Source organism: Vipera ursinii (genome assembly GCF_947247035.1).
Source record: "Vipera ursinii genome assembly, contig: SUPER_Z_unloc_1, whole genome shotgun sequence".
NCBI lineage: Eukaryota > Metazoa > Chordata > Lepidosauria > Squamata > Viperidae > Vipera > Vipera ursinii.
This window is the reverse complement of record NW_028148449.1, coordinates 1,145,899-1,173,798: the sequence shown is the minus strand read 5'-3', so window position 1 is coordinate 1,173,798 and position 27,900 is coordinate 1,145,899. Positions and strand designations below refer to the sequence as shown.

Below are 27,900 nucleotides of genomic sequence, written 5' to 3'. Positions count from 1 at the left end.
TCCATCTATCCCTCCCTCCATCTATGTATCCATCCCTCCATCCATCCCTCCATCCATCCCTCCATCCATCCCTCCATCGATCTATCCATCCTTCCTTCCATCCATCCCTCCATCGATCTATCCATTCCTCCATCCATCCATCCATCCATCCATCCATCTATCCATCCCTCCATCCCTCCAACCATCCATCCATCAATCTATCCCTCCCTCCATCTATGTATCCATCCCTCCATCCCTCCATCCATCCCTCCATCGATCTATCCATCCTTCCTTCCATCCATCCATCCCTCCATCGATCTATCCATTCCTCCATCCATCTATCCATCCATCCATCCATCCCTCCATCCCTCCCTCCATCCAACCCTCCATCCATCAATCTATCCCTCCGTCCATCCATGCCTCTTATCAAGATCCCATTTCTACACCCGCCCGCTTTCCTTCAGGGGGGGGGGCTTCCCCGGCCGAGAACCAAAAGACCAACCTCGGGGCCTCAAGGAAAAAAGAAAAAAAAAAGGCGACCGCAACCTAAAAGTCAGAAGAGCGCGCGCGCCCGCCCGCAAGCACGCACGCACGCACGCACGCGCGGTGGGCGGGGACAGAGAGAAAGCGTACGTCGGACGACGGCCGCCCACAAAAACCCGAGCCCGGCCTCTCTCTCTCTCTCTCTCTCTCTTTTTTTTTTTTTTAAAGAAGGCGCCGGCCATTGGCGCAGCGGCCGGAGGGGCTTTCGCGCGCAGGCGCGGCGGCCTGGGCAACCCCAGGGCCGTAAAACCCGGCGGGCGCAGGGACCCGGCGGCGGCGCCGCCGTCTCCTCCTCCTCCTCCTTCCCCCCTCCCGCCTCCTCCTCGCCCGGCTGAGCCTCGTTGTGCGGCGCTGCGCCCCGTTGCGGGGGGGGGGGCAACAAAGGACCATGGAGGGGGGGCCGCCGGCCCAGGTGAGGCGGGAGCGTCCTTCTCGCGAGAGTTGGGGGGGGAAAGGGGCCCCCACGCCGGCCGAGGGGCCCTCGAGGGGGGGGGAGGAGGAGGAGACGGGCCCTGTCAGCCGCTCGCGGGGGCCCCCCTCCCCTCGGAGCACGGCGGGGGGAGGAGGGAGAGGGCGCGGGAAGAGCCGCGGGAAGAGCCGCCAGGGGAGGGAGGGAGGGAGGGAGGGAGGGAGGGGTGGCCGGCAACGGGAAGAGCCAGGGAGTTAGCGGCGGCGGCGGCGGCGGCGGCGGGGGGAGGGGGGGCTTTGACCGGGAAGAGCCGCGGGGATTCGAGCGGGGAGGGGGCAGGTCGGTAGGAGGAAGAGCCGGCTGTTCCGGGCTGGGGATGCCACCCCCACCCTCCCCTCAGCCGGTGCCCAGGCTGGACTGCTACCCGCCGCCCTTCTTTGGGGCCTGGCTGGGAGACTGTACCAGGGAGGTCACCCCAAAACCATGATGGGACTGTGGAGAAACCCCCCCCAATAATGTTGGGGACCAGGGTTTGAAACACACACACACACACACACAAATACACACGCCGAGGCTAGACTGCTACCCGCCGCCCTTCTTGGGTCCTGGCTGGGAGACTGTACCGGGGAGGTCACCCCAAAACCGTACTGGGACTGTGGAGAAACCCCCCTCCAATAATGTTGGGGACCAGGGTTTGAACACACACACACAATCACACACACACACACACACACACACACTGGTGCCGAGGCTAGACTGCTACCCGCCGCCCTTCTTGGGTCCTGGCTGGGAGACTGTACCGGGGAGGTATCCCCAAAACCGTACTGGGACTGTGGAGAAACCCCCCTCCAATAATGTTGGGGAGCAGGGTTTGAACACACACACACAATCACACAAACACACACACACACACACACACTTGGTGCCGAAGCTAGACTGCTACCCGCCGCCCTTCTTGGGGCCTGGCTGGGAGACTGTACCAGGGAGGTCACCCCAAAACCCTGCTGGGACTGTGGAGAAAACCCCGTCCAATAATGTTGGGGAGCAGGGTTTGAACACACACGCGCACACACACACACACACACACACACGTGCCGAGGCTAGACTGCTACCCGCCGCCCTTCTTGGGGCCTGGCTGGGAGACTGTACCGGGGAGGTATCCCCAAAACCGTACTGGGACTGTGGAGAAACCCCCCTCCAATAATGTTGGGGAGCAGGGTTTGAACACACACACACAATCACACAAACACACACACACACACACACACTTGGTGCCGAAGCTAGACTGCTACCCGCCGCCCTTCTTGGGGCCTGGCTGGGAGACTGTACCGGGGGTCACCCCAAAACCGTACTGGGATGATGGAGAGCCCCCCAAATAATGCTGGGGAGCAGGGTTTGAACACACACAGACACACACACACACACACACACACTTGGTGCCGAAGCTAGACTGCTACCCGCCGCCCTTCTTGGGGCCTGGCTGGGAGACTATACAGGGGGTCACCCCAAAACCGTACTGGGATGATGGAGAGCCCCCCCAATAATGTTGGGGACCACGGTTTGAACACACAGAGACACACACGCACACACACACACACACTGGTGCCCAGGCTAGACTGCTACCCGCCGCATTTCTTGGGGCCTGGCTGGGAGACTGTACCGGGGGTCACCCCTAAACCGTACTGGGATGATGGAGAGCCCCCCAAATAATGTTGGGGACCAGGGTTTGAACACACACAGACACAAACAGACACACACACACACTTGGTGCCGAAGCTAGACTGCTACCCGCCACCCTTCTTGGGGCCTGGCTGGGAGACTATACAGGGGGTCACCCCAAAACCGTACTGGGATGATGGAGAGCCCCCCCCCAATAATGTTGGGGACCACGGTTTGAACACACGGAGACACACACACACACACACACACACACACACACACTGGTGCCCAGGCTAGACTGCTACCCGCCGCATTTCTTGGGGCCTGGCTGGGAGACTGTACAGGGTGGGTCACCCCAAAACCCTGCTGGGACTGTGGAGAAACCCCCCCAATAATGTTGGGGACCAGGGTTTGAACACACACACAATCACACACACACACACACACACACACACACACACACACTGGTGCCCAGGCTGGACTGCTACCCGCCGCCCTTCTTGGGTCCTGGCTGGGAGACTATACAGGGGGTCACCCCAAAACCATACTGGGACTGTGGAGAAAACCCCCCTATAATGTTGGGGACCAGGGTTTGAACACACACACACACACACACACACACACACACTGGTGCCCAGGCTGGACTGCTACCCGCCGCCCTTCTTGGGGCCTGGCTGGGAGACTGTACAGGGGGTCACCCCAAAACCGTACTGGGACTGTGGAGAAACCCCCCTCCAATAATGTTGGGGACCAGAGTTTGAACACACACACAATCACACACACACACACACACACACACACACACACATACACACACACACACACACTGGTGCCCAGGCTGGACTGCTACCCGCCGCCCTTCTTGGGTCCTGGCTGGGAGACTATACAGGGGGTCACCCCAAAACCATACTGGGACTGTGGAGAAAACCCCCCTATAATGTTGGGGACCAAGGTTTGAACACACACAGACACACAGAGACACACACACACACACTGGTGCCCAGGCTGGACTGCTACCCGCCGCCCTTCTTTGGGGCCTGGCTGGGAGACTGTACAGGGGGTCACCCCCAAAACCATGCTGGGACTGTGGAGAAACCCCCCCAATAATGTTGGGGACCAGGGTTTGAACACACACACAAACACACACACACACACACACACACACACTGGTGCCCAGGCTGGACTGCTACCCGCCGCCCTTCTTGGGGGCCTGGCTGGGAGACTGTACCGGGGAGGTCACCCCAAAACCGTACTGGGACTGTGGAGAAACCCCCCTCCAATAATGTTGGGGACCAGAGTTTGAACACACACACAATCACACACACACACACACACACACACACACACACACACACACACACACTGGTGCCCAGGCTGGACTGCTACCCGCCGCCCTTCTTGGGGGCCTGGCTGGGAGACTGTACAGGGGAGGTCACCCCAAAACCATGCTGGGACTGAGGAGAAACCCCCCCAATAATGTTGGGGACCAGGGTATGAACACGCACACACACACACACACGCACACACACTGGTGCCCAGGCTAGACTGCTACCCGCCGCCCTTCTTGGGGCCTGGCTGGGAGACTGTACCGGGGAGGTCACCCCAAAACCCTGCTGGGACTATGGAGACACCCCCCCAATAACGTTGGGGACCAGGGTTTGAAAACCCACACACACACACCCCGGTGCCCAGGCTGGACTGCCACCTGCCGCCCTTCTTTGGGGCCTGGCTGGGAGACTGTACAGGGGGTCACCCCAAAACCCTGCTGGGACTGTGGAGAAAACCCCCCAATAATGTTGGGGACCAGGGTTTGAATCCCACACAGACACACACACACACACACACAGGTGCCCAGGCTGGACTGCTACCCGCCGCCCTTCTTGGGGCCTGGCTGGGAGACTGTTCAGGGGGTCACCCCAAAACCGTACTGGGACTGTGGAGAAAACCCCCCAATAATGTTGGGGACCAGGGTTTGAAACCCACACAGAAACACACACACACACAGGTGCCCAGGCTGGACTGCTACCCGCCGCCCTTCTTGGGGCCTGGCTGGGAGACTGTACCGGGGGTCACCCCAAAACCATGCTGTGACTGTGGAGAAACCCCCCCAATAATGTTGGGGACCAGGGTTTGAACACACAGACACAGACACAGACACACACACACACACACACACACACACACACACACACTGGTGCCCAGGCTGGACTGCCGCCTTCTGCCTTTCTTGGGGCCTGGCTGGGAGACTGTACTGGGGGGTCACCCCAAAACCCTGATGGGACGATGGAGTGCCCCCCAATAATGCTGGGGAGCAGGGTTTGAACACACACACACACACACACACACACACACACACACACACACACACACTGGTGCCCAGGCTGGACTGCCACCTGCCGCCTTTCTTGGGGCCTGGCTGGGAGACTGTGCAGGGGGTCACCCCAAAACACTGCTGGGACTGTGGTGAACCCCCCCAATAATGTTGGGGACCAAGGTTTGAACACACACAGACACACAGAGACACACACACACACACTGGTGCCCAGGCTGGACTGCTACCCGCCGCCCTTCTTTGGGGCCTGGCTGGGAGACTGTACAGGGGGTCACCCCCAAAACCATGCTGGGACTGTGGAGAAACCCCCCCAATAATGTTGGGGACCAGGGTTTGAACACACACACAAACACACACACACACACTGGTGCCCAGGCTGGACTGCTACCCGCCGCCCTTCTTGGGGACCTGGCTGGGAGACTGTACTGGGGGGTCACCCCAAAACCCTGCTGGGACGATGGAGTGCCCCCCAATAATGCTGGGGAGCAGGGTTTGAACACACACACACACACACACACACACACTGGTGCCAATAATGTTGGGGAGCAGGGTTTGAACACACACACACACACACACACACACACACACACACACACACAGGTGCCGAAGCTAGACTGCTACCCGCCGCCCTTCTTGGGGCCTGGCTGGGAGACTGTACCGGGGAGGTCACCCCAAAACCGTACTGGGACTGTGGAGAAACCCCCGTCCAATAATGTTGGGGAGCAGGGTTTGAACACACACGCACACACACACACACACACACACAAACAGACTGGTACCGAGGCTAGACTGCTACCCGCCACCCTTCTTTGGGGCCTGGCTGGGAGACTGTACAGGGGGTCACCCCAAAACCCTGCTGGGACTGTGGAGAAACCCCCCCCAATAATGTTGGGGACCAGGGTTTGAACACACACACACACACACACACACACACACACACACACACAGAGCCCGGTGCCCAGGCTGGACTGCCGCCTTCCGCCGTTCTTGGGGGCCCGGCTGGGAGACTGTACGGTTTCCTCTCCCCCACCAGATACCCGTCTATATCCCCAACTCTGTGTGCGTGCACGTGTGTGTGTGTGTGTGTGTGTAGTGGGGGAGAGGATGCTGCGCCGGCCTCTACGCCAGGCTTTTGGACCCCCCCCCTTTTTTTTTTTTTTGCTCCCTCCCTCCCTAGCGGCTAGACTGCTGCCTTCTTTTCCCTTTGGGGCCGGCGGCTAGGAGACTGTACGGTCACCCGCAATGGGTCGGGGCGGCGGCGGTGGTGGTGGAAGGAAACCCCCTTCTCGTAGTGTGCGTGTGTGTGTGTGTGTGTGTGTCCCCTCTGACCCCCCCTTTCCATCTCCTCCCCCCCCCCCCTCCGGCGCCCGGGCTAGGCTGCTGCCTTCCCTTCCCTCTGGGACGGGCAAGGAGACTGTTTTTTTTTCCCCCACCAAGGATTCAAGGTTAAGCCTGGGGGGGGGGGACGGACGGCCGCGGGGTGCCGGTCTCTGTGCCAGGCCTTTGCCCCCCCTCCTTTGGGTGGTGGGGGGGTCGCAAGTGGGGATTTTTTGGGGGGGGTTTATTTCAGGAGTGTCGGGGTGGGTGGGGGGGCGGGGGGGGGTGTTAGGGTTAGGAAAGTCAAGACGTGGGGCCGAAAAGGGAGAGGTGGAGGCCGGAAGGAAGGAAGGGAAAAGGGAAGGGAAGAGGAAGGAAGGAAGGAAGGAAGGAAGGAAGGACGAAGGAGAAAAGGAAGGGAGGGAGGAGAAGAAAGTGGGAAGGAAGGAAAAGAGGAAGGAAGGGAAGGGCAGAGGGGAAGGAGGGAAGGAAGGAAGGAAGGAAGGAAGGAAGGAAGGAAGGGAAGGGAAGAGAAAGGAAGGAAGGAAGGAAGGACGAAGGAGAAAAGGAAGAAAGGGAGGAGAAGAAAGTGGGAAGGAAGGAAAAGAGGAAGGAAGGGAAGGGCAGAGGGGAAGGAGGGAAGGAAGGAAGGAAGGAAGGAAAGAAGGAAGGAAGGAAGGAAGGAAGGACAAAGGAGAAAAGGAAGGGAGGGAGGAGAAGAAAGTGGGAAGGAAGGAAAAGAGGAAGGAAGGGAAAGGAAGAGGGGAAGGAAGGAAGGAAGGAAGGAAGGAAGGACGAAGGAGAAAAGGAAGGGAGGGAGGAGAAGAAAGTGGGAAGGAAGGGAAAGAGGAAGGAAGGGAAAGGAAGAGGGGAAGGAAGGAAGGAAGGAAGGAAGGAAGGAAGGAAGGAAGGACAAAGGAGAAAAGGAAGAAAGGGAGGAGAAGAAAGTGGGAAGGAAGGAAAAGAGGAAGGAAGGGAAAGGAAGAGGGGAAGGAGGGAAGGAAGGAAGGAAGGACGAAGGAGAAAAGGAAGGGAGGGAGGAGAAGAAAGTGGGAAGGAAGGGAAAGAGGAAGGAAGGGAAAGGAAGAGGGGAAGGAAGGAAGGAAGGGAAGAGAAAGGAAGGAAGGAAGGAAGGAAGGACGAAGGAGAAAAGGAAGGGAGGGAGGGGAAGAAAGTGGGAAGGAAGGAAGGAAGGAGAAGAAAGTGGGAAGGAAGGAAAAAAAGGAAGGGAAGGGGGAAGAAGGAAGGAGGGAGGGAAGGAAAAAAAGGTAGGAGAGAAGGAAAAGAAGATAAAGAAGGGGAAGGGAGGGAAGAAGGAAGGAAGGAAGAAAAAAGGAAGGAAGGAGGAGAAAAGGAAGGGAAAGAGTTGTGAGGGAGGAAAAGAGTGGAAGAGAAGAGGGGGAAGGAAGGAGGGAAGGGAGGGAGGAAAAGAAACAGGGAAGGAAGGAAATGAGAAAGGAAAGGAAGGGAAGAGGGGAAGAAGGAAGGGAAGGAAGGAAGGACGAAGGAAGGAGAAGGAAGTTGGAAGGAAGGAAAAGAGAAAGGGAAAGGAAAGGAAGGGGAAGAAGGAAGGAAGGAAAACAAGGAAGAGTAAGGAAGAGTAAGGGAGGGAAGAAGGAAGGAAGGGAGGAAATGAAGGAAGAAGGGGAAGGAAGTGATGTTTTAGGGGTGAGCTGGGGACAACCTCCTTTTCCTGGGGGGGGAACACCTCGCTTTAAAAATCCAGGCAGTCCTCGACTTAACGACCGTCCCTTTAGCGACCGAAGTTGCGACCGATTGGCTTCACGACCCAATGAACAACGGCCGCGACTCACTTAACGACGGGGTGGTGGTGGTGTGCGTCATAAAAAGCCGTCAAGGGGGGCCAAACTCCCTTTAAGAAACGTTTCCCTTAGCGGAAGGAAAGGAAGGAAGAGGAAAAAGAAAAAAAAGAAGGACGGGAAGGAGAAAAGGAAGGAAGGAAAAGAGAAAGAAGGAAAAGGAAGAAGGAAGGGAACGAGGAAGAGAAAGGGGAGGGAGGGAAGGAAGGAGGAAAGGAAGGCACAGAGTAGGAAGAAAGGAAAGGAGAGAAGGAGAAAGTAAAGGAAGGAAGAAGGGAGGGAAGGAAGGAACGGAAAGGGAAAGGCTGGGAAAGAAGGAAAAGGAAGGAGGGAAGGTGGAAAAGGAAGTCAAAGAGGGAAGAAGGAAAGAAAGAAAACGCAGATTTCAAATTAATTTCCTTGGCCTATTAAGCCGATACGGCTGCCTCAACCTAATTAATCATGGTTTAGTCTTCCCTGTTTCAGGACAGAAACCTTCAATGCCGCGACGGTCGTAAGCGCGAGGACCAAGTCGTAAGTCAGGTCCCTTTTACGTAGAGAGGTGGTCCTCGACTGAACGACCACGATTGTGGCCCAAATATCTGTTGTTAAGTGAGACGTTCCTGGAGGGAGTTTGGCCCCGTTTTGCGCACTTTCCCACCGCGGTCGTTAAGCGAATCACTGCGGTTGTTAAGGGAGTCACATGGCTGTTAAGGGAATCTGGCTTGTCAGACAGTCGCAAAAGGGGTAATCGCATAACTACAGGATGCTGCAACCGTCATATATACGAGTCAGATGCCTAGCGTCTGGATTTGGATCACGGGACCCCCGAGGACGCTGCAACCGTCATAAATACGAGTCGGTTGCCAAGTGTCCAAATTTTGATCACGTTACCCCGACGCTGTGACCGTCATAAATTCAAGTCGGTTGCCGAGCGTCCGAATTTTGATCATGTTACCCTGAGGACGCTGCGACCATCATAAATACGAGTCCGTTGCCAAGTGTGCGAATTTTGATCACGTGAATCCGTGGACGCTGCAACGGTCGTGTGAAAAACGGTCTAAAGTCACCTTTTCTTTAGTGGCGTATCCTTGAAGGGTCACTAAACGAACTGTTGTAAATGGTCCTACGTCCACCATGGTAAGCAAACGGCCGTAAGTCGAGGACTAGCTTTCCTGTGTAGTGGCAGGGGGTGGGGAATGACCTGGCGGCGTCCAAGCGATGGTGCAGCGTCGTAACCGCTCCTCTCTCTGTCCTTCCCAGCAGGCGTCTCGACGGGATGCAGCGGCCGCGCCGCTTCTTCCGCCGATCACCGATCCCGACCAGCTCTTCGACCGGGAGGACCAGGCGGCCGAGATCGCCCTGACCTTGGTGGCTTCCTTCCAAGCCATGGAGAAGAAAGTGGACTCGCACACCGCCCGCCTGTTGGACCTGGAAGGCAGAACCGGAACGGCTGAGAAGAAGATTCTGGATTGCGAGAAAACGGCGGTGGAGATTGGCGGGCAGCTGGAGAGCAAGTGGGCTGCGCTGGGGACCCTCATTCAGGAATACGGCCTGCTGCAACGGCGGCTGGAGAACATGGAGAACCTGCTCAAGAACCGCAACTTCTGGATACTCCGATTCCCGCCGGGCTCCAAGGGGGAGACGCCAAAAGTAGGTTCTGAACGGGATAAAGCATGATTGGAAGTTACCGGCTCCCGGGCTGCGCAACGGCGACGCTCCACAGCCTGGAATTGGTCCACAGCTTGATACCAGTCCACAACCCTGTACTGGTCACCAGCCAGCCACTGGTCCCTGCACGGGTACACAGCCCTGCCTGGTCCGAAGCCCTCTCGGGTCTAAAGTCCCACCCTTGTCTGAAGCCCCGCCCTGCTCCGAGTGCCCAACTCCCGGGCTGCGCGACAGCAACGCTCCACAGCCCAGAATTGGTCCACAGCCTGATACCGGTCCACAACCCCGTACTGGTCCCCACCCTGCCACCGGTCCCTGCCCCGGTCCACAGCCCCACCCCAGTCTGAAGCCCCGCCCCTGCCTGAAGCCCTGCATGGTTTGAAGCCCTGCCCTGGACAGATGCCCCGCCCCTGTTTGAAGCTCTACATGGTTCGAGGTTCCGCCCCCGTTTGAAGCCGTCTTATTTACAGTGGTTTGCTCTGTCGGTGTTGGTGGGGGATCTTTGGGGGGGGCTCGTTGATTAGGCTGTTTGCTCCCTTCTAGCCCTGATGATGTTTCCTAGTTGGGTCACGAGACGTCTGCAAGGAAACCACCCAGCTCAGAGTCCTTCCTTCCTTCCTTCCTTCCTTCCTTCCTTCCTTCCTTCCTTCCTTCATTCCTTCCTTCCTCCTCCTCCTCCTAGCACTGATGACATTCCCTAGTTGGGTCACGAAACGTCTGCAAGGAAACCCCTCCAGCTCAGAGTCCTTCCTTCCTTCCTTCCTTCCTTCCTTCCTTCCTTCCTTCCTTCCTTCCTTCCTCCTCCTAGCACTGATGACGTTCCCTAGTTGGGTCACGAAACGTCTGCATGGAAACCCCCCCCCCAGCTCAGAGTCCTTCCTTCCTTCCTTCCTTCCTTCCTTCCTTCCTTCCTTCCTTCCTTCCGTTCCTTCCTTCCTCCTCCTCCTAGCACTGATGACGTTCCCTAGTTGGGTCACGAAACGTCTGCATGGAAACCCCCCCCAGCTCAGAGTCCTTCCTTCCTTCCTTCCTTCCTTCCTTCCTTCCTTCCTTCCTTCCTTCCTTCCTTCCTTCCTCCTCCTAGCACTAATGACGTTCCCTAGTTGGGTCATGAAACGTCTGCATGGAAACACCCCCCAGCTCAGAGTCCTTCCTTCCTTCCTTCCTTCCTTCCTTCCTTCCTTCCTTCCTTCCTTCCTTCCGTTCCTTCCTTCCTCCTCCTCCTAGCACTGATGACGTTCCCTAGTTGGGTCACGAAACGTCTGCATGGAAACCCCCCCCAGCTCAGAGTCCTTCCTTCCTTCCTTCCTTCCTTCCTTCCTTCCTTCCTTCCTTCCTTCCTTCCTTCCTTCCTTCCTCCTCCTAGCACTAATGACGTTCCCTAGTTGGGTCATGAAACGTCTACATGGAAACACCCGCCAGCTCAGAGTCCTTCCTTCCTTCCTTCCTTCCTTCCTTCCTTCCTTCCTTCCTTCCTCTGATGACGTTCCCTAGTTGGGTCACGAAACGTCTGCATGGAAACCCCCCCCAGCTCAGAGTCCTTCCTTCCTTCCTTCCTTCCTTCCTTCCTTCCTTCCTTCCTTCCTTCCTTCCTTCCTTCCTTCCTCCTCCTCCTAGCACTGATGACGTTCCCTAGTTGGGTCCTGAAACGTCTGGAAGGAAACCTCCCAGCTCAGAGTCCTTCCTTCCTTCCTTCCTTCCTTCCTTCCTTCCTTCCTTCCTTCCTTCCTTCCTTCCTTCCTCTGATGACGTTCCCTAGTTGGGTCACGAAACGTCTGCAAGGAAACCCCCCAGCTCAGAGAGCACCAAGGACCCCACAGCCCTTCCTCTCCTCCTCCTCCTCCTCCTCCTCCTCCTTCTGCCCCCCACCAATCCCACTTCCGGGACGTCGACGGGGGGGGCGATGGCAGGGGGGGGAAAGAAAAGGGAAAAACCCCAACCCTTTCTTGGTTTGTTTTTTTTCCCCTCCCCCCACCTCTTCCTCCTCCCGTTTGTACTCTGCGCCGCCCCCCCCTGCTTGCTGAGCGCGTGCCCAACTCTTTCTCTTTTTTTCTTTTTTTTTCTTTTTTTTCTTTTCTTTCTTTTCCTTTTTTTCTTTTTTTTTCCTTTTTTTTTTCTTCTTTTCTTTTTTTTCTTTTGGCGGCAGGTGCCGGTGACCTTCGACGACATGTCGGTCTACTTCAACGAGAAGGAGTGGGAGAAGCTGGAGGAGTGGCAGAAGGAGTTCTACAAGAACCTCATGAAGGGCAACCACCAGTCTTTGATCTCCTTGGGTAAGGGGCAGCCGGGAAGCCCCCCTCCCCTCCCTCCCTCCCACGGCCGCCCCCAAAGCCCCCCTCCCCGCCACGCCAGATCCTCCCGGGCGGGCAGCTTGAGCTCCACTTGATGGGAGGGGTGGAAATAGCCTGGAATTACGGAGACACTTCCTCCCTCCCTCCCTCCCTCCCTCCCTTCCTTCCTGCCTGCCTGCCTGCCTGCCTGCCTGCCTTCCTTCCTTCCTGCCTGCCTTCCTTCCTTCCTTCCTTCCTGCCTGCCTGCCTGCCTGCCTGCCTTCCTTCCTTCCTTCCTGCCTGCCTGCCTGCCTGCCTGCCTTCCTTCCTTCCTTCCTTCCTGCCTTCCTTCCTTCCTTCCTTCCTTCCTGCCTGCCTGCCTGCCTGCCTGCCTTCCTTCCTTCCTTCCTTCCTGCCTGCCTTCCTTCCTTCCTGCCTTCCTTCCTTCCTTCCTGCCTGCCTGCCTTCCTTCCTTCCTTCCTTCCTGCCTGCCTTCCTTCCTTCCTGCCTTCCTTCCTTCCTTCCTTCCTGCCTGCCTGCCTGCCTGCCTGCCTTCCTTCCTGCCTTCCTTCCTTCCTGCCTTCCTTCCTTCCTTCCTGCCTTCCTTCCTTCCTGCCTGCCTGCCTGCCTGCCTTCCTTCCTGCCTTCCTTCCTTCCTGCCTTCCTTCCTTCCTTCCTTCCTTCCTTCCTTCCTGCCTGCCTGCCTGCCTGCCTGCCTGCCTGCCTTCCTTCCTGCCTTCCTTCCTTCCTGCCTTCCTTCCTTCCTTCCTTCCTTCCTTCCTTCCTTCCTGCCTGCCTGCCTGCCTGCCTTCCTTCCTTCCTTCCTGCCTGCCTGCCTGCCTGCCTTCCTTCCTTCCTTCCTGCCTGCCTTCCTTCCTTCCTTCCTTCCTGCCTGCCTGCCTGCCTGCCTGCCTTCCTTCCTTCCTTCCTTCCTTCCTTCCTGCCTGCCTGCCTTCCTTCCTGCCTTCCTTCCTTCCTTCCTGCCTTCCTTCCTTCCTTCCTGCCTGCCTGCCTTCCTTCCTTCCTTCCTTCCTTCCTTCCTTCCTGCCTGCCTGCCTGCCTTCCTTCCTTCCTTCCTTCCTTCCTTCCTGCCTGCCTTCCTTCCTTCCTGCCTTCCTTCCTTCCTGCCTGCCTGCCTGCCTGCCTTCCTTCCTTCCTTCCTTCCTTCCTGCCTTCCTTCCTTCCTTCCTGCCTGCCTTCCTTCCTTCCTTCCTTCCTTCCTGCCTTCCTTCCTTCCTTCCTTCCTTCCTTCCTGCCTGCCTTCCTTCCTTCCTTCCTGCCTGCCTGCCTGCCTTCCTTCCTTCCTTCCTTCCTTCCTTCCTTCCTTCCTGCCTGCCTGCCTGCCTTCCTTCCTGCCTTCCTTCCTTCCTTCCTGCCTTCCTTCCTTCCTTCCTGCCTGCCTTCCTTCCTTCCTTCCTGCCTGCCTGCCTGCCTTCCTTCCTTCCTTCCTTCCTTCCTTCCTGCCTGCCTGCCTTCCTTCCTTCCTTCCTTCCTGCCTGCCTGCCTGCCTTCCTTCCTTCCTTCCTTCCTTCCTTCCTGCCTGCCTTCCTTCCTTCCTTCCTGCCTTCCTTCCTTCCTGCCTGCCTGCCTGCCTGCCTGCCTTCCTTCCTTCCTGCCTTCCTTCCTTCCTTCCTTCCTTCCTGCCTGCCTTCCTTCCTGCCTGCCTTCCTTCCTTCCTTCCTTCCTTCCTTCCTTCCTTCCTTCCTTCCTTCCTTCCTGCCTTCCTTCCTGCCTGCCTTCCTTCCTTCCTTCCTTCCTGCCTGCCTGCCTTCCTTCCTTCCTTCCTTCCTGCCTTCCTTCCTGCCTGCCTGCCTTCCTTCCTTCCTTCCTTCCTGCCTTCCTTCCTTCCTTCCTGCCTTCCTTCCTTCCTGCCTTCCTTCCTTCCTTCCTGCCTTCCTTCCTTCCTGCCTTCCTTCCTTCCTTCCTGCCTTCCTTCCTTCCTGCCTTCCTTCCTTCCTTCCTGCCTTCCTTCCTTCCTGCCTGCCTGCCTGCCTTCCTTCCTTCCTTCCTTCCTGCCTGCCTTACTTCCTTCCTGCCTTCCTTCCTTCCTGCCTGCCTTCCTTCCTTCCTTCCTGCCTTCCTTCCTTCCTTCCTGCCTTCCTTCCTGCCTGCCTGCCTGCCTTCCTTCCTTCCTTCCTGCCTTCCTTCCTTCCTTCCTGCCTTCCTTCCTTCCTGCCTGCCTTCCTTCCTTCCTTCCTGCCTTCCTTCCTTCCTGCCTGCCTTCCTTCCTTCCTTCCTGCCTGCCTTCCTTCCTTCCTTCCTTCCTGCCTGCCTTCCTTCCTTCCTGCCTTCCTGCCTGCCTTCCTTCCTTCCTTCCTTCCTGCCTGCCTTCCTTCCTTCCTTCCTTCCTGCCTGCCTTCCTTCCTTCCTTCCTTCCTGCCTGCCTTCCTTCCTGCCTTCCTTCCTTCCTTCCTTCCTTCCTGCCTGCCTGCCTGCCTTCCTTCCTTCCTTCCTGCCTTCCTTCCTTCCTTCCTTCCTTCCTTCCTTCCTTCCTGCCTTCCTTCCTTCCTTCCTTCCTTCCTTCCTGCCTTCCTTCCTTCCTGCCTGCCTGCCTGCCTTCCTTCCTTCCTTCCTGCCTGCCTGCCTTCCTTCCTTCCTGCCTTCCTTCCTTCCTGCCTTCCTTCCTTCCTTCCTGCCTTCCTTCCTTCCTTCCTTCCTTCCTTCCTTCCTGCCTGCCTGCCTTCCTTCCTGCCTTCCTTCCTTCCTTCCTTCCTTCCTGCCTGCCTGCCTGCCTGCCTTCCTTCCTTCCTTCCTGCCTTCCTTCCTTCCTTCCTTCCTGCCTGCCTTCCTTCCTTCCTGCCTTCCTTCCTTCCTGCCTTCCTTCCTTCCTTCCTGCCTTCCTTCCTTCCTGCCTTCCTTCCTTCCTTCCTGCCTTCCTTCCTTCCTGCCTGCCTGCCTGCCTTCCTTCCTTCCTTCCTGCCTGCCTGCCTTCCTTCCTTCCTGCCTTCCTTCCTTCCTGCCTTCCTTCCTTCCTTCCTGCCTTCCTTCCTTCCTGCCTTCCTTCCTTCCTTCCTGCCTTCCTTCCTTCCTGCCTGCCTGCCTGCCTTCCTTCCTTCCTGCCTGCCTTCCTTCCTTCCTGCCTTCCTTCCTTCCTGCCTTCCTGCCTGCCTGCCTGCCTGCCTTCCTTCCTTCCTTCCTGCCTGCCTTCCTTCCTTCCTTCCTGCCTGCCTGCCTTCCTTCCTTCCTTCCTTCCTTCCTGCCTGCCTTCCTTCCTTCCTTCCTGCCTGCCTGCCTTCCTTCCTGCCTGCCTGCCTGCCTGCCTTCCTTCCTTCCTTCCTTCCTGCCTTCCTTCCTTCCTTCCTTCTTTCCTTCCTTCCTTCCTTCCTTCCTTCCTTCCTTCCTCTTTTTCTCTCCATTCTTCCATCCACCCATCCTTCCCTTGTTCCTTTCCTTTCTTCCATTCTTTTTCTTTTTCTTACTTTTTCTTTTTCTCTTTCTTTCTTTCTTTCTTTCTTTCTTTCTTTCTTTCTTTCTTTCTTTTTTTCCTTTCTCTGTTTGCTTCTTTCCTTCCTTCCTTCCTTCGTTCAGTTTTTCCTCCTGCCGGTGAGCATAACTTACAGGTTCGTTCACTTATTCGTTCCTTTCCTTCCTTCCTTCCTCCCTTCCTCCATCCATCCCTTCCTCCCTCCCTCTTTTTCTCTCCATTCTTCCATCCACCCATCTTTCCCTTTTTCCTGTTTCCTTCCGTTCTTTTTCTTTCCCCACCTTTTCTTTCTTTCTTCCTTCCTTTTTTCCCTTTCTTTCTCTGTTTCCTTCTTTCCTTCCTTCCTTCCTTCCTTCCTTCAGTTTTTCCTCCTGCCGGTGAGCATAACTTTCAAGTTCGTTCATTTGTTCATTCCTTCCTTCCTCCCTTCTTTCCTCCTTCCCTCCCTCCCTCCCTCCCTCCCTCCCTTCCTTCCTTCCTTCCTTCCTTCCTTCCTCTTTTTCTCTCTATTCTTCCATCCACCCCATCTTTCCCTTTTTCCTGTTTCCTTCCTTCCATTCTCTTTCTCTTTCCTTCTTTCTTTCTTTCTTTCTTTTCTCCCTTCCTTCCTTTGTGTTCTTTCTTTCCTTCTTTCTTTCTTTCTTTTCTCCCTTCCTTCCTTCCTTCCTTCCTTCCTTCCTTTCTTCCTTTTCTTTCTTTCTTTCTTTCTTTCTTTCTTTCTTTCTTTCTTTCTTTCTTTCTTTCTTTCTTTCTTCCTTCCTTCCTTCCTTCCTTCCTTCCTTCCTTCCGTCCTTCCTTCCTTCCTTCCTTTGTTTTCTTTCTTTTTCTTTCTTTCTTTCTTTCTTTCTTTCTTTCTTTCTTTCTTTCTTTCTTCCTTCCGTCCTTCCTTCCTTCCTTCCTTCCTTCCTTCCTTCCTTCCTTCCTTTCCCTTTCTCCCCCCCCCCCATCTCGCTCTCATTTTCCCTCCCCAAGCACACCTTAGGCCTCCCTGCTTCCACAGCTGACCCGCCAGAGCCCTCCTTCGAACCCAAGACTTGCTTCCCGGCCCGCGGCCTGACCTCTCTCCTCTTCCTCCCGCAGACTATGCAATATCCAAGCCAGGCGTGCTGTCCCAGACCGAGCTGGGCACGGACTCCTGTCTGCGAGACGATCAGGACTCGGAAGAACAGGGCAGCCTGCCGGATGCCACAGCCGGTGAGTGCCGGCCTCCGTTGGGAAGAGTTTTGCAAGCAAATTCAGGTCAATCATCTTTGGAGCAGAATCTCCCCAGCCGGCCATGCTTTAAGAGGGGGGGGGGACTTCTACTCCCAGAATCCCCCAGCCGGGATGCTTTAAGAGGGTTGGACTTCCGCTCCCAGAATCCCCCAGCTGGCATGATTTAAGAGGGTTGGACTTCAACTCCCAGAATCCCCCAGCCGGCCATGCTTTAAGAGAGGAGAACTTCCATTCCCAGAATCCCCCAGACGGCACACTTTAAAAGGGGAGGACTTCCACTCCCAGAATCCCGCAGCCGGCATGATTTAAGAGGGTTGGACTTCAACTCCCAGAATCCCCCAGCCGGCCATGCTTTAAGAGAGAAGGACTTCCACTCCCAGAATCCCCCAGCCATAATGCTTTAAGAGGGGAGGACTTCCACTCCCAGAATCCCCCAGCCGGCACGCTTTAAGAGGGGAGGACTTCCACTCCCAGAATCCCCTAGCCGGCATGATTTAAGAGGGGAGGACTTCCACTCCTAGAATCCCCCAGCCATAATGCTTTAAGAGGGGAGGAGTTCCACTCCCAGAATCCCCCAGCCAGCCTGCTTTAAAAGGGGAGGACTCCAACTCCCAGAATCCCCCAGCTAGCCTGCTTTAACAGGGGAGGACTTCCACTCCCACAATCTCCCCAGCCGGCATGCTTTAAGAGAGGTGGACTTCAGCTCACCTTCCATGGGAAGGATGGATAAATGGAAGAAGGAAGGAAGGAAGGAAGATGAATGAGGGATGGATGGATGGAGGATGGAAGGAAGGAAGGAAGGAGGAAAAAAGGAAAGGAAAGCAAGAAGGAAGGAAGATCGGGAGGAGGGATGGAAGAAAGGCAGCAAGGAAAGGAGAGAGGGAGGAAAGGAGGGAGGAAGGAAGGTGAACGAGAGATGGAGGAAGGAAGGAAGAAAGGAAAGGAAAGGAAAAAGGAAGGAGATCGGGAGGAAGGAAGGAAGGTAGCAAGGAAAGAAGGAGATGGAAGGAAAGGAGGGAGGAAGGAAGGAAGGAATCGGGAAGGATAGATGGATGGAAGGAATGGATGGGGGAAGTATGGATGGAAGGAAAGAGATACATAGCAAGAGCAACATCCCTTAGACTTATATACCGCTTCACGGCGCTTTCACAGCCTTCTCTAAGCACTTTGCCCCCGACAATCTGGATCCTCGTTTTAGCGACCTCGGAAGGACGGAAGGCTGAGTCCACCTCCAGCCGGTCAGGATCGAACTGTGCCACGTGCAACCACGTGGACTTAGGAGCGTGTTTCACACTTAACGACCTTTCCTGCGTCTCCACAGTTCCGTGTGTCCGACTTAGCGACCGCAGGGATTCGCCGAACGAGGCCGGGGTGGCATTGGGCAGCTCCCGGGGGAAAAAAAATAAAAAAATCAAAGACGGGTCTGGGCAGGCGGTCCTCGGTTTACCACCGCGACCCGAGCCCCAAATTTCTGTTGCTAAGCAAGACGTTCGTCCCCCTTTCAACCCCTTTTCTGGGGCGAAACCCCGCGGTTGCTAAGGCGCACGCGCGGACGTGAAGTGAATGTGGCTCCACGTTGCAGGTGGAACCGTGGCGACGCTACAACGGTTGTCAGTGTGAAACGCTCGGAAGTCACTGTTTTCCGGGACGTTTTTTTCAGTGCATCCGGCCCGCTCGTTGACACGACTTGTCGGACGGTCGCCAAAGGGGATCGCGCGACCCCGGCGGCCCTGCAACCGTCATAGCTACGAGTCAGTGGCCGAGCGCCTGACGTTTGGTCGAGGCGTTGACGCTGCCGCGGTCGTAACTGGGTGTGTGTGTGGGGGGTGGGAACAGCCAGCCATCCCTTTCCCCCCTCCCCCCCTTGCCGCCGTGGCAAGGTGGGACGGTGGCTAAAACGAACGGTCGTTCAGTCAGGGAACGTTTCCCTCCCCGCAGCCGGCATCCGGGTGGTCATCAAAACGGAAGAGCCGCATTCCGACGAATGTCCCGGAGACCTGGAGCCCCACCAGATGTCCGGCAGTTCGGAAGGCGATTTCCAAGGCCTGGATCCCGAAGGTCCCTGCGGTAGCCCCTATAGCGCCGCCACCCCGCTGGGCAACTTTGCCGGCAACAACGTGGAGGAAGGAAGCGAGTACGACGTGAACTTCGGGGAGATCAAGAGAGTGACCGTCCAGCATGGCAACTGCACGGGTGAGTAGAGACGCCCCCAGCACCCCTAGTTGTGGCCGCCTACCCCTTGGGGGGAAGGAACCCCGTGCGGAGAGGGTTGCCCCTTGCACTCCAGCTCTTGAGGACCTGTTGCCCCGGGGGGGGGGCCTCCCAGCATGCTTGAAGAGGGGAGGATTTCTACTCCTAGAATTCCCCAGCTAGAATGCTTTAAGATAGATGGACTTGAATTCCCAGAATTCCCCGTGTAGGATGCTTTAACATATGTGGACTTCAATTCCCAGAATTCCCCAGCTAGCATGCTTTAAGATAGATGGACTTCAATTCCCAGAATTCCCCAGCTAGCATGCTTTAAGATAGATGGACTTCAATTCCCAGAATTCCCCAGCTAGCATGCTTTAAGATCGATGGACTTCAATTCCCAGAATTCCCCGTGTAGGATGCTTTAACATATGTGGACTTCAACTCCCAGAATTCCCTGTGTAGGATGCTTTAAGATAGGTGGACTTCAACTCCCATAATTCCCCAGCCAGCATGCTTTGAAAGGGGTGGGCTTCAGTTCCCAGAATCCCCTAGCCGGCAGACTTTGAGATAGGTGGACTTCAACTCCCAAAATTCCCTAGCCGGCATGCTTTAAGATATGTGGACTTCGACTCCCAGAATTCCCTAGCCAGCATACTTTAAGATATGTGGACTTCGACTCCCAGAATTCCCCAGCTGGCATGCTTTAAGATATGTGGACTTCAACTCCCAGAATTCCCCAGCCAGGCTTTAAGGGGTGAAATTCAACTCCCCGAATCCCCCAGCCGGCATTCTTGATGTGTGGACTTCAATTCCCAGAATTCTCCCGGCCAGCATGCTTTAAGAGGGGTGGACTTCGATTCCCAGAATTCCCCCAGCCAGCATGGCTAGCTGGGGAATTCTGGGAATTGAAGTCCGCCCGTGTTCAAGGTCGCCAAGGTTGAGAAACTCTGGGCGAGAACGTTGCGGCTGGTGCCCAAGCGGATGTCATATCCCAGACTTGTGCACGGCGCAGTTCTACACAGATTAGGTTGTCTTGCCAGCAACCGCACGTCCTTGACTTACGACCGCAGTTGACGCCAGAATTTCAGTTCCTCAGTGAGACAGTCGTTAGGTGAATTTTGGGCTTGGTTGACGACCTTTCCCGCAACGGCTGTGAAGCCAAACAGCGGCAGTTTTTCAAGTTACACGACACAGTTGTGAATCTGACTTCCGCGTTGTCCGGAGGTCGCAAAAGGGGATCACGGGACGGGTGTGACCGTCCTCAATGTGAGTCGGTTGCCGAGAGGCTGAATTTTGATCACGTGCCACGGTCCTAACCGTGAAAATGATCCGTGCTGTTGCCAATTCGAACGGTCACTAAACGGAACGGTTGTAAGTCGAGGGCCGCCTGTATTGTCGGTGCGCCAGAGCCTGTGAGGGTGGCCGCAGGAGCCTGCAATGCATGCGAGCGAGGCTGCGTGCCCCTTTGACTGCTTGGGCAAGCGGCGTGAACGCTCGCGATGCTCGTCGGCATGGGGGCGCGCCTGTGTGCCCCAAGCCGCCACTCGTACGGCCTGGTTGCAAATAATTTGGACCGGTAGGAAGCCGTAGCCCACAGGTTGAGGACCCCCGTATTATCCTGCCCCATGTAGCTAAGATATCTACTTTCGCCAAAAGATCCCCTCCCAGTGGACCCTCATTTTGCAACCATTTTGCGCACGAGCCTCTGTTGCTCACGCGAGTGAGGCTGAGAGAAACCGCGGCGCGCGCCGGAGCGTGCGAGGGTGGCCGCAAGTGCCTGCAGTGCTCGTGTGAGCGAGGCCGCGGGCCCCTTTGACTGCTCGGGCAAGTGGCGTGAACGCTCGCGTTGCTCGTCGGCATGGGGGCACGCCTTTGTGCCCCAGGCCGCCACTCGTACGGCCTGGTTGCAAATACTTTGGACCGGTAGGGAGCCGTAGCCCACAGGTTGAGGACCCCCGTATTATCCTGCCCCATGTAGCTAAGATATCTATGCTTCCCCGAAAGATCCCCTCCCAGTGGACCCCCATTTTGCAATTATTGTGTACCCTGAGAGACTCGGGGATATTGTGTCTTCGAAGACGGCAACCGCCTCAACCTGTCCTCCTGCCCGTTGCGAGAGGTTTTGAGCCCGAAGTGGTTTTGCTTCTCGCCGAACGACGCTGCGTGCGCCCCCTGATATTTCTTTTTTTTTCCTTTCTGTCTCTCTTGCAAGATGACGGGATCGTAATCAAAATGGAGGAAGAGGAAGAAGAGGAGGAGGAAGAGGAAGAGGAGGAGGAGGAAGAGGAGGAAGAGGAAGAAGAGGAGGAGGAAGAGGAAGAAGAACCTGTCAGCTTGGAGACCCGAGGGCTGTTTTCTTCCCGGGCGGAGCCCCCCTGCTCGCTGACTTGCAACGTGGAGGTTCTCCGGGAGGAACCAAGGACGACCAAACCTTCCCGACCCACCGTGGGGATCTGCGCCCCGCTCTGCGAGAGAGACAATAGCGTCGAGGCGCGGCCGGTCACCCTGCAGCAGCGGAACCGGACGCGCGAGCGGCCGTACATCTGTCCGGATTGCGGCAAGAGCTTCATGCTGCGGATCAACTACATAATCCATCAGCGGAACCACCTCAAGGAGGGGCCCTACGAGTGCCACGCCTGCGACCTCAGCTTCCGCATCAAGCAGCAGTACCTCCTGCACCAGCGGCTGCACACGGCGCGACGCGGGGTGGCGCCTCCGCCCCGCCGCGCACAGCCCTACCCCAACAAGCGCAGTTTTAAGCCGCAGCCTCAACCACCCCCGCCACCTGGCAAGCCCTACAAGTGCAGCGAGTGCGACAGCAGCTTCAGCCACAAGTCCAGCCTGAGCAAGCACCAGATCACGCATGTGGGTGAGCGCCCGTACTCATGCAGTGAGTGTCGGAAGAGCTTCCGGCTGCAGATCTCGCTGGCCATGCACCAGCGGGTGCACGCCGGCAAAACCGAGCTGTCCTTCATCTGTCCGCAGTGCGGCAAGGCCTTCAGCCGGCCGTCCCACCTGCTGCGGCACCAGCGGACTCACACGGGCGAGCGGCCCTACAAATGCAGCCAGTGCGACAAGACCTTCAGTGAGAAGTCGAAGCTGACCAACCACTATCGGGTGCACACCCGCGAGCGGCCCCACGCCTGCAGCGAGTGCGGCAAGGGCTTCATCCGCAAGCACCACCTGCTCGAGCACCAGCGCATCCACACGGGCGAGCGGCCGTACCACTGCGCCGAGTGCGGGAAGAATTTCACGCAGAAGCACCACCTGCTGGAGCACCAGCGGGCGCACACGGGCGAGCGGCCCTACCCGTGCACGGAATGCGCCAAGTGCTTCCGCTACAAGCAGTCGCTCAAGTACCACTTGCGGACACACATGGGGGAGTGAAGGGCCCTCCCTGCTCTCTGAGCCCCCCACCCCTCCAAAAAGCCAACCCTGGTATCCGGGGATGGAGGACTGATTGGGGGTGGGGGTAGAAGGACATTCTGCAGAGATACCTACCTCTCTGCGCACTGGAGCACTGAGTCAGGGACCCTCCCTCTAAGCCAGTAACGGGTTTCTGACTCAAACTAACCCTCATCCTGTCCGGCGACGTAACCTTGATGGACGCAAACTGCTCTTCTGCTAGCTTCTGGCTTCCTTGCCCCCTCCCTCCCCTCTTCTGTTCTTTTTTGATAATAAATGTGGAGCCTGATTTATTTGGTAAGCATCTGCTTAAGCTTCTGGCTTTCTTTCCTCAGGCCTTCCCCGAGATTCCGGTGGAAAGGCCAGCGCCTTCGGTAGCGAGGATGACGGGCTGCCGGGAAGCGCCCGGAGTCGTTTCTTCCTAGCTTCCGAAGACTTCAAGGATGCCTACGGTTTAAAAGGACACGGGCCGGCTTTCGTTATCTTAGCTTCCTTCTCTGTGTGTGTGGTATAGGTCAGGGGTCCCCAATCCGCCGAGCCGTGGACCAGTACCGGGCTGCGGCACGCCAGCAATCGGGTCCGCACCATACAAGCAAAGCCCCATCCGCGAGATGCAGGCAGCGCACGAACCCGCGCACCCTCCGGTCTGCGGAAAAACCTTGCTCCGCGGAACCGGTCCCTGGTGTCCAAAAGGTTGAGGGCCTCTGTTATAGGCAATCCTTGGAATTATAACCAGAAATTTTAGAATAGAATAGAATTCTTTCTTGGCCAAGTGTGGTTGGACACCCGAAGAATTTGTCTCTCTGCGTAAGCTCTCAGTCTACGTAAAAAGGATAGTGACTGATGCCAAATTTCTGTCGCTAAAGCCAGATAGTTAAAACAATTAATTAATTCAAGTCCCCGAAATTTAAAACTAAAACCCAATTAAAAATTAAAACCCCTCAGTCTGGGCCAGACAGCTCAAAGAGCCAAGTTTTCAGGTCCCGGCGAAATGAACGAAGGTCGGGGGCAGTCCTAAGTTCCGTGGGAAGTTGGTTCCGTAGGGCCGGCGCGCCCACAGAGAACGCTCTTCCCCTGGGAATAACCCGCCGGCATTCCTTAACCGGCGGTACCCTGAGAAGGCCCTCCCTGTGGGAGCGGACAGGACGATGGGAAGTTGATGCCGGCAGCAGGTGTTCCCTTAGATAATCCGGACCCAAGCCATTTAGGGCTTTATAGGTTATTACCAGCACCTTGAATCTCACTCGGAGGGCAACCGGAAGCCAATGCAGCTCGCGGAGAAGAGGTGTTACACGGGAGTATCGGGAAACTCCCATCACAACTCGCACGGCTGCATTCTGCACCAATTGAAGCCTCCGAGTGGTCCTCAAGGGCAGCCCCATGTAGAGAGAGCGTTGCAGTAGTCTAGCCGGGAGGTCACGAGCGCATGGGTGACTGTGCGTAGGGCATCTCGGTCCAGATAGGGCCGCAGCTGGCGCACCAGGCGAACCTGGGCAAAAGCCCCCCTGGGCACGGCTCCTATATGATCTTCAAAGCTGAGCCGTGAATCCAAGAGGACGCCCATTTTGATCAGGTGACCACGGGGTGTGTGTGTGGCTGCAACGGTCATAAGTGCGAAAAACGGTCGTAACTCATTTTTTCCAATGCTACTAATCTTAGTCACTAAACAAACGGACTACCTATATTATTTTGGGGGGATTTTGCCAATGTAGGGTCCCTGGCTTATATTTTCTCTTTGTCGTCTGGATCTTTGGGACACTTGAGACGTGTTATCTTTTTTAAAAAAATCCTTCGAGGGAGGCGAGGCGGATAGACATCACATTCCCTTTAAATCGGGGTTTTCAAATTTGGCCCCCTTAACGTGGGTGGACTTCAACTCCCAGAATTCCATAGCCGGCCGTTGGGTGGTGTTTTTTTTTTTCCCCTTCGTTCCAGAAAGATGGTGGACTCACCAAGTGTTTTTCTCTGATGCTGCCCGTCGGAGGATCTCGAATGACGCTCGATAGCGATTAAGAAAGTGAGGCTTTCATTGAACGTTCTGTCCGTTACTGGCTGGTTGGCGCTTGTGATCCCGACTCTTGAGCCGCTCAGCACCCGGTGGGGTTCCCACAAAAACCACGATTCCTGGGTGTCGATCGATCGGAGCCTTGGAGGTCTTCTAGTTCAACCCCCAGCTCAAGCAGGGGACCCTATACAATTTGAGACAAACGGCTGTCCAGGCAAGGAGGAGACCCTTCCGGAATCGTTGGAAAGGGACCTTGGAGGTCATCTAGTCCACCCCGCCCCCGGCTCAAACAGGAGACCCTTACAGAATCATAGAATCACAGAGTGGGAAGGGACCTCATCTAGTCCAACCCGCCGCCACCCTGTCCCCCTGCTCAAAATAATTTGAGACCAGTGTCTTGTCAAGTCGAGCAGGGAGACGCCTAACAGCATCGTAGAATCACAAAGAGTCGGAAGGGTACCTGCAGGTCATCTAGTCCAACCCGCTGCTTGAGCAGGAAAGCCTAAACCGCTTCAGGCAGTCTCTTCTTAAAAACCTCCAACGATGAGCCAGCCACGGCGTCCGGTGGCGAGCTGTTCCACTGGTTAATTGTTCTCGCCGTTAGGAAGTTTCTCCTCTAATTTCAGGTTAGCTTCTCTCCTTGATTCGCTTCCCTCCCGTTGTTTCTTCTCCTGCTTTCTGGGGCTTTGGAAAATAAGTTGACCCCTCCTCTTCTTTGGGACAGCCTCCCCCCCTCCCGAAATACTGGAAGACTGCTATCGTGTCCCCCCTAGTCCTTCTTTTCTCCGGACAAGCCAAACCCAAATCCTGCAACCGTTTTTCATACGTTTTAGTCTCCAGGCCTTTAACCGTCCTAGTCCGGAGTGCAGCTGGGCGATCTCTTGGTCTCTCCTTAATCCGGAGAGACACTATTTGCTATTTGGGCTTTGCTAATCTGAGCCGCCATGTCCATTCCTGAAGGGATGTCCAACTTACTCAATCCAGTTTGGTGTAGTGAATAAGGCACCAGGCTGGGGAATGGGATGGGAATGGAATCAGAATAGAATAGAATAGAATAGAATAGAATAGAATAGAATAGAATAGAATAGAATAGAATAGAATAGAATAGAATAGAATAGAATAATAGAATAGAATAGAATAGAATAGAATAGAATAGAATAGAATAGAATAGAATAGAATATATAGAATGGGATGGAATAGAATAGAATACAGAAGTATATGGAATAGAATAGAATAATGAGAATAGAACAGAATAGAATAATTAGAATAGAATAGGAAAAAATATCAAATAGAATAGAATAGAATAGAATAGAATAGAATAGAATAGAATAGAATAGAATAGAATAGAATAGAATAGAATAAGGGAAGGGATGGGATGGGATGGGATGGGATAGAACAGAACAGAAAATAAAAATATATGGAATGGAATAGAATTAGAAATAAATAAAATAGAATAGGAATAGGAAGAGAAGAGAAGAGAAGAGAATATATGGGATGGGATAGGGCAGAATAGAATAGAACAGAAAATAAAAATATAGAGAATGGAATAGAATTAGAAATAAATAGAATAGAATCGGAATAGAATAGAATAGAATAGAATAGAATAAGGAATAGAATAGAAGAATAGAATAGAATAGAATAGAATAGAATAGAATAGAATAGAATAGAATAGAATAGAATAGAAAACATGGAATGGGATAGGATAAGAACAGAACAGAATAGAAAATATGGACTAGGATAGAACAACAGAACAGAATAGAATAACAGTTGGAAGTGTTACATGTTTTGTGCCAGCCATGGCAGTTCCCCAAATAGGTCATCAGATGGAGCAAAGAGGCTTCTTTGCTCCCCTGCAGCAGCCCCATTGGCGAGAGAGTTTTATGGCTAGGGAGGGGCCGAGACCCCCCATAAATACCTCTGCCCAGGGGCTGCTTCTTTGTTCTAGCTCTGCTTCTCTTTCTATCTATCTTCTATCTTACAAGCATGGATGCTTCCATGTCATATAGCTCTTTTTATATAACCTGCCGATGAATAAAGCTTCATAATGACTGCATCTCTGCATTCTGCCTATTTCGCTTGGAAGCACCTTAACGTTCCATCGATCTCTTGTGAAAGCTGCTTCACAGGAAGGGACCTCGGAGGTCATCTAGTCCAACCCCCTGCTCAGGCAGGAAAACCCCATAGCACTTTTGAGACATAGGACTGTCCAATCTCTTCTTAAAAAACTTCCAGCGTTGGAGCATTCCCCTCTTCTGGAGGCAGGTGGTTCCCCGGGTTAGTTTGTTCTCACTGTCGGGGAAATTTCTCCTTAGTTCTAGGTTGCTTCTCTCCTCGATCAATTCCCATCCGTTGCTCCTCGTCCCGCACTCAAGGCAGGAGCAGAACCGGGAGGCCCCGAGTTCTAATCCTGCCTTGGCCCTAGGGATGAAACAGTGGCAAATGGCCTCCAGGAAACCTCTGCTAAGGACACAGCAGGGACTCCGTTACGATTGAAGGAAAGAAAGCCGGGGTCCCGTTGGTCCTCGTCTTACGATCGCCACTGAGCTCCAAATTTCCGTTGCTAGGGGAGACGGTCGAGTGACCCTTGCCCCATCTCCCCGTTTTGCAACCTTTCCTGGAACAGCTGTTAAGCGATGCAGGCGTAGGAATTTTGAGCGCGTGACCCTGGGGATGCCGCAGCCGTGTAAGAGGCAGGTAGCCCCCAACCTTCCTGTCGCTCAGCCGGACAACCGTTAAAAGTGCCGGGTTTGGTCCCATTTGACGGCCTTCCTTGCAGGGTTTTTTTTTTTCCTCATAGAACGCTCAGAACGGAGTTCCGGCACCTTTTTGGGATGGAACCTTGTAGGGTAGGCAAGTCAGGTTGGATGACATGTGTGAGTTCCGGCACCTTTTTCTTTTACAAAAAAAGCACGGGTTGAAGGAAAAGTCGTCATCGGGATGCGGTCCAAGCCGGGAAGAAATAAACAACGTGGCGACTGTTTTGGAAAGACGATTGCAGTTGATCGAAAGCGGAGAGCCAGGCAGATGGCTCTGGAAAAGGGGGAAAAAAGGGGATGGGGTGAGCAGAGCACATGTAGAGAGTGGGTTTTTATACCCTCTGGGGCTCTTGTGGGTTTTTTTTTTAAAAAAAACTTTTTATTAATTTTCCAATAATACAATTACATCTTTGAAAAACGAGGTGGTCTCTGCGTTACGATAATTCCCCTACGTCCATATGCGTACTAATACAAATCTCCCAACCGTTAACAGCCAATGTTTCCTCTCTCTTTTTTTCCCTTTAATGCGTACCGTCTTCTTGTTTAAGTTAATCCACTTCTCATTCCATCCATCAGCTGCTTAATGGCTTCCTTACGTTTATCGATGATTTTACGGGACGCTGAGCTTGTCGATCAGAAGGTCGGCAGTTTGGCGGGTCGAATCCCGAGTGCCGCGTAACAGAGCGAGCGCCTGTTCCTCGTCCCAGCTCCTGCCAACCCAGCAGTTCGAAAGCACGTAAAAAATGCAAGTAGAAAAATAGGCACCGCTACGGTGGGAAGGTAACAGCGTTCCGTGCGCCTTTGGTGTCTTAGTCGTGCCGGCCACATGATCACGGAGACGTCCTCGGACAAGCGCTGGCTCTTCGGCTTTGAAACGGAGATGAGCACCAGCCCCTAGAGTCGGAAACGACTAGCACGCATGT

General features: G+C 55.1%; 1 protein-coding gene across 2 annotated transcripts; it reads left to right on the top strand.

Annotated features, from left to right (window-relative positions):
* Positions 1-776: 776 nt before the first annotated feature.
* Positions 777-22,505, top strand: LOC310650451 (zinc finger protein 777-like). 2 transcript variants are annotated; one of them, XM_083379992.1, is made up of 6 exons: positions 777-934; positions 9,302-9,691; positions 11,856-11,982; positions 16,484-16,597; positions 18,557-18,811; positions 21,024-22,505. In XM_083379992.1, exons 1-6 carry the CDS (start codon positions 911-913, stop codon positions 22,196-22,198), a joined length of 2,085 nt encoding a protein of 694 aa, XP_083236118.1. In that variant the 5' UTR covers positions 777-910; the 3' UTR covers positions 22,199-22,505. The 2 variants fall into 2 exon arrangements, with proteins under 2 accessions (XP_083236118.1, XP_083236119.1); XM_083379993.1 differs by having other exon boundaries at positions 787-934; positions 9,305-9,691.
* Positions 22,506-27,900: the final 5,395 nt, after the last annotated feature.

Bases quoted from the DNA above. Each gene is read 5' to 3' on its own strand.
- LOC310650451 (XM_083379992.1), top strand. From the start codon at position 911: ATGGAGGGGGGGCCGCCGGCCCAG. The intron at 935-9,301 runs GTGAGGCGGGAG...TGTCCTTCCCAG, and splicing joins AGGGGGGGCCGCCGGCCCAG to CAGGCGTCTCGACGGGATGC. The intron at 16,598-18,556 runs GTGAGTGCCGGC...CCCTCCCCGCAG, and splicing joins CCTGCCGGATGCCACAGCCG to CCGGCATCCGGGTGGTCATC.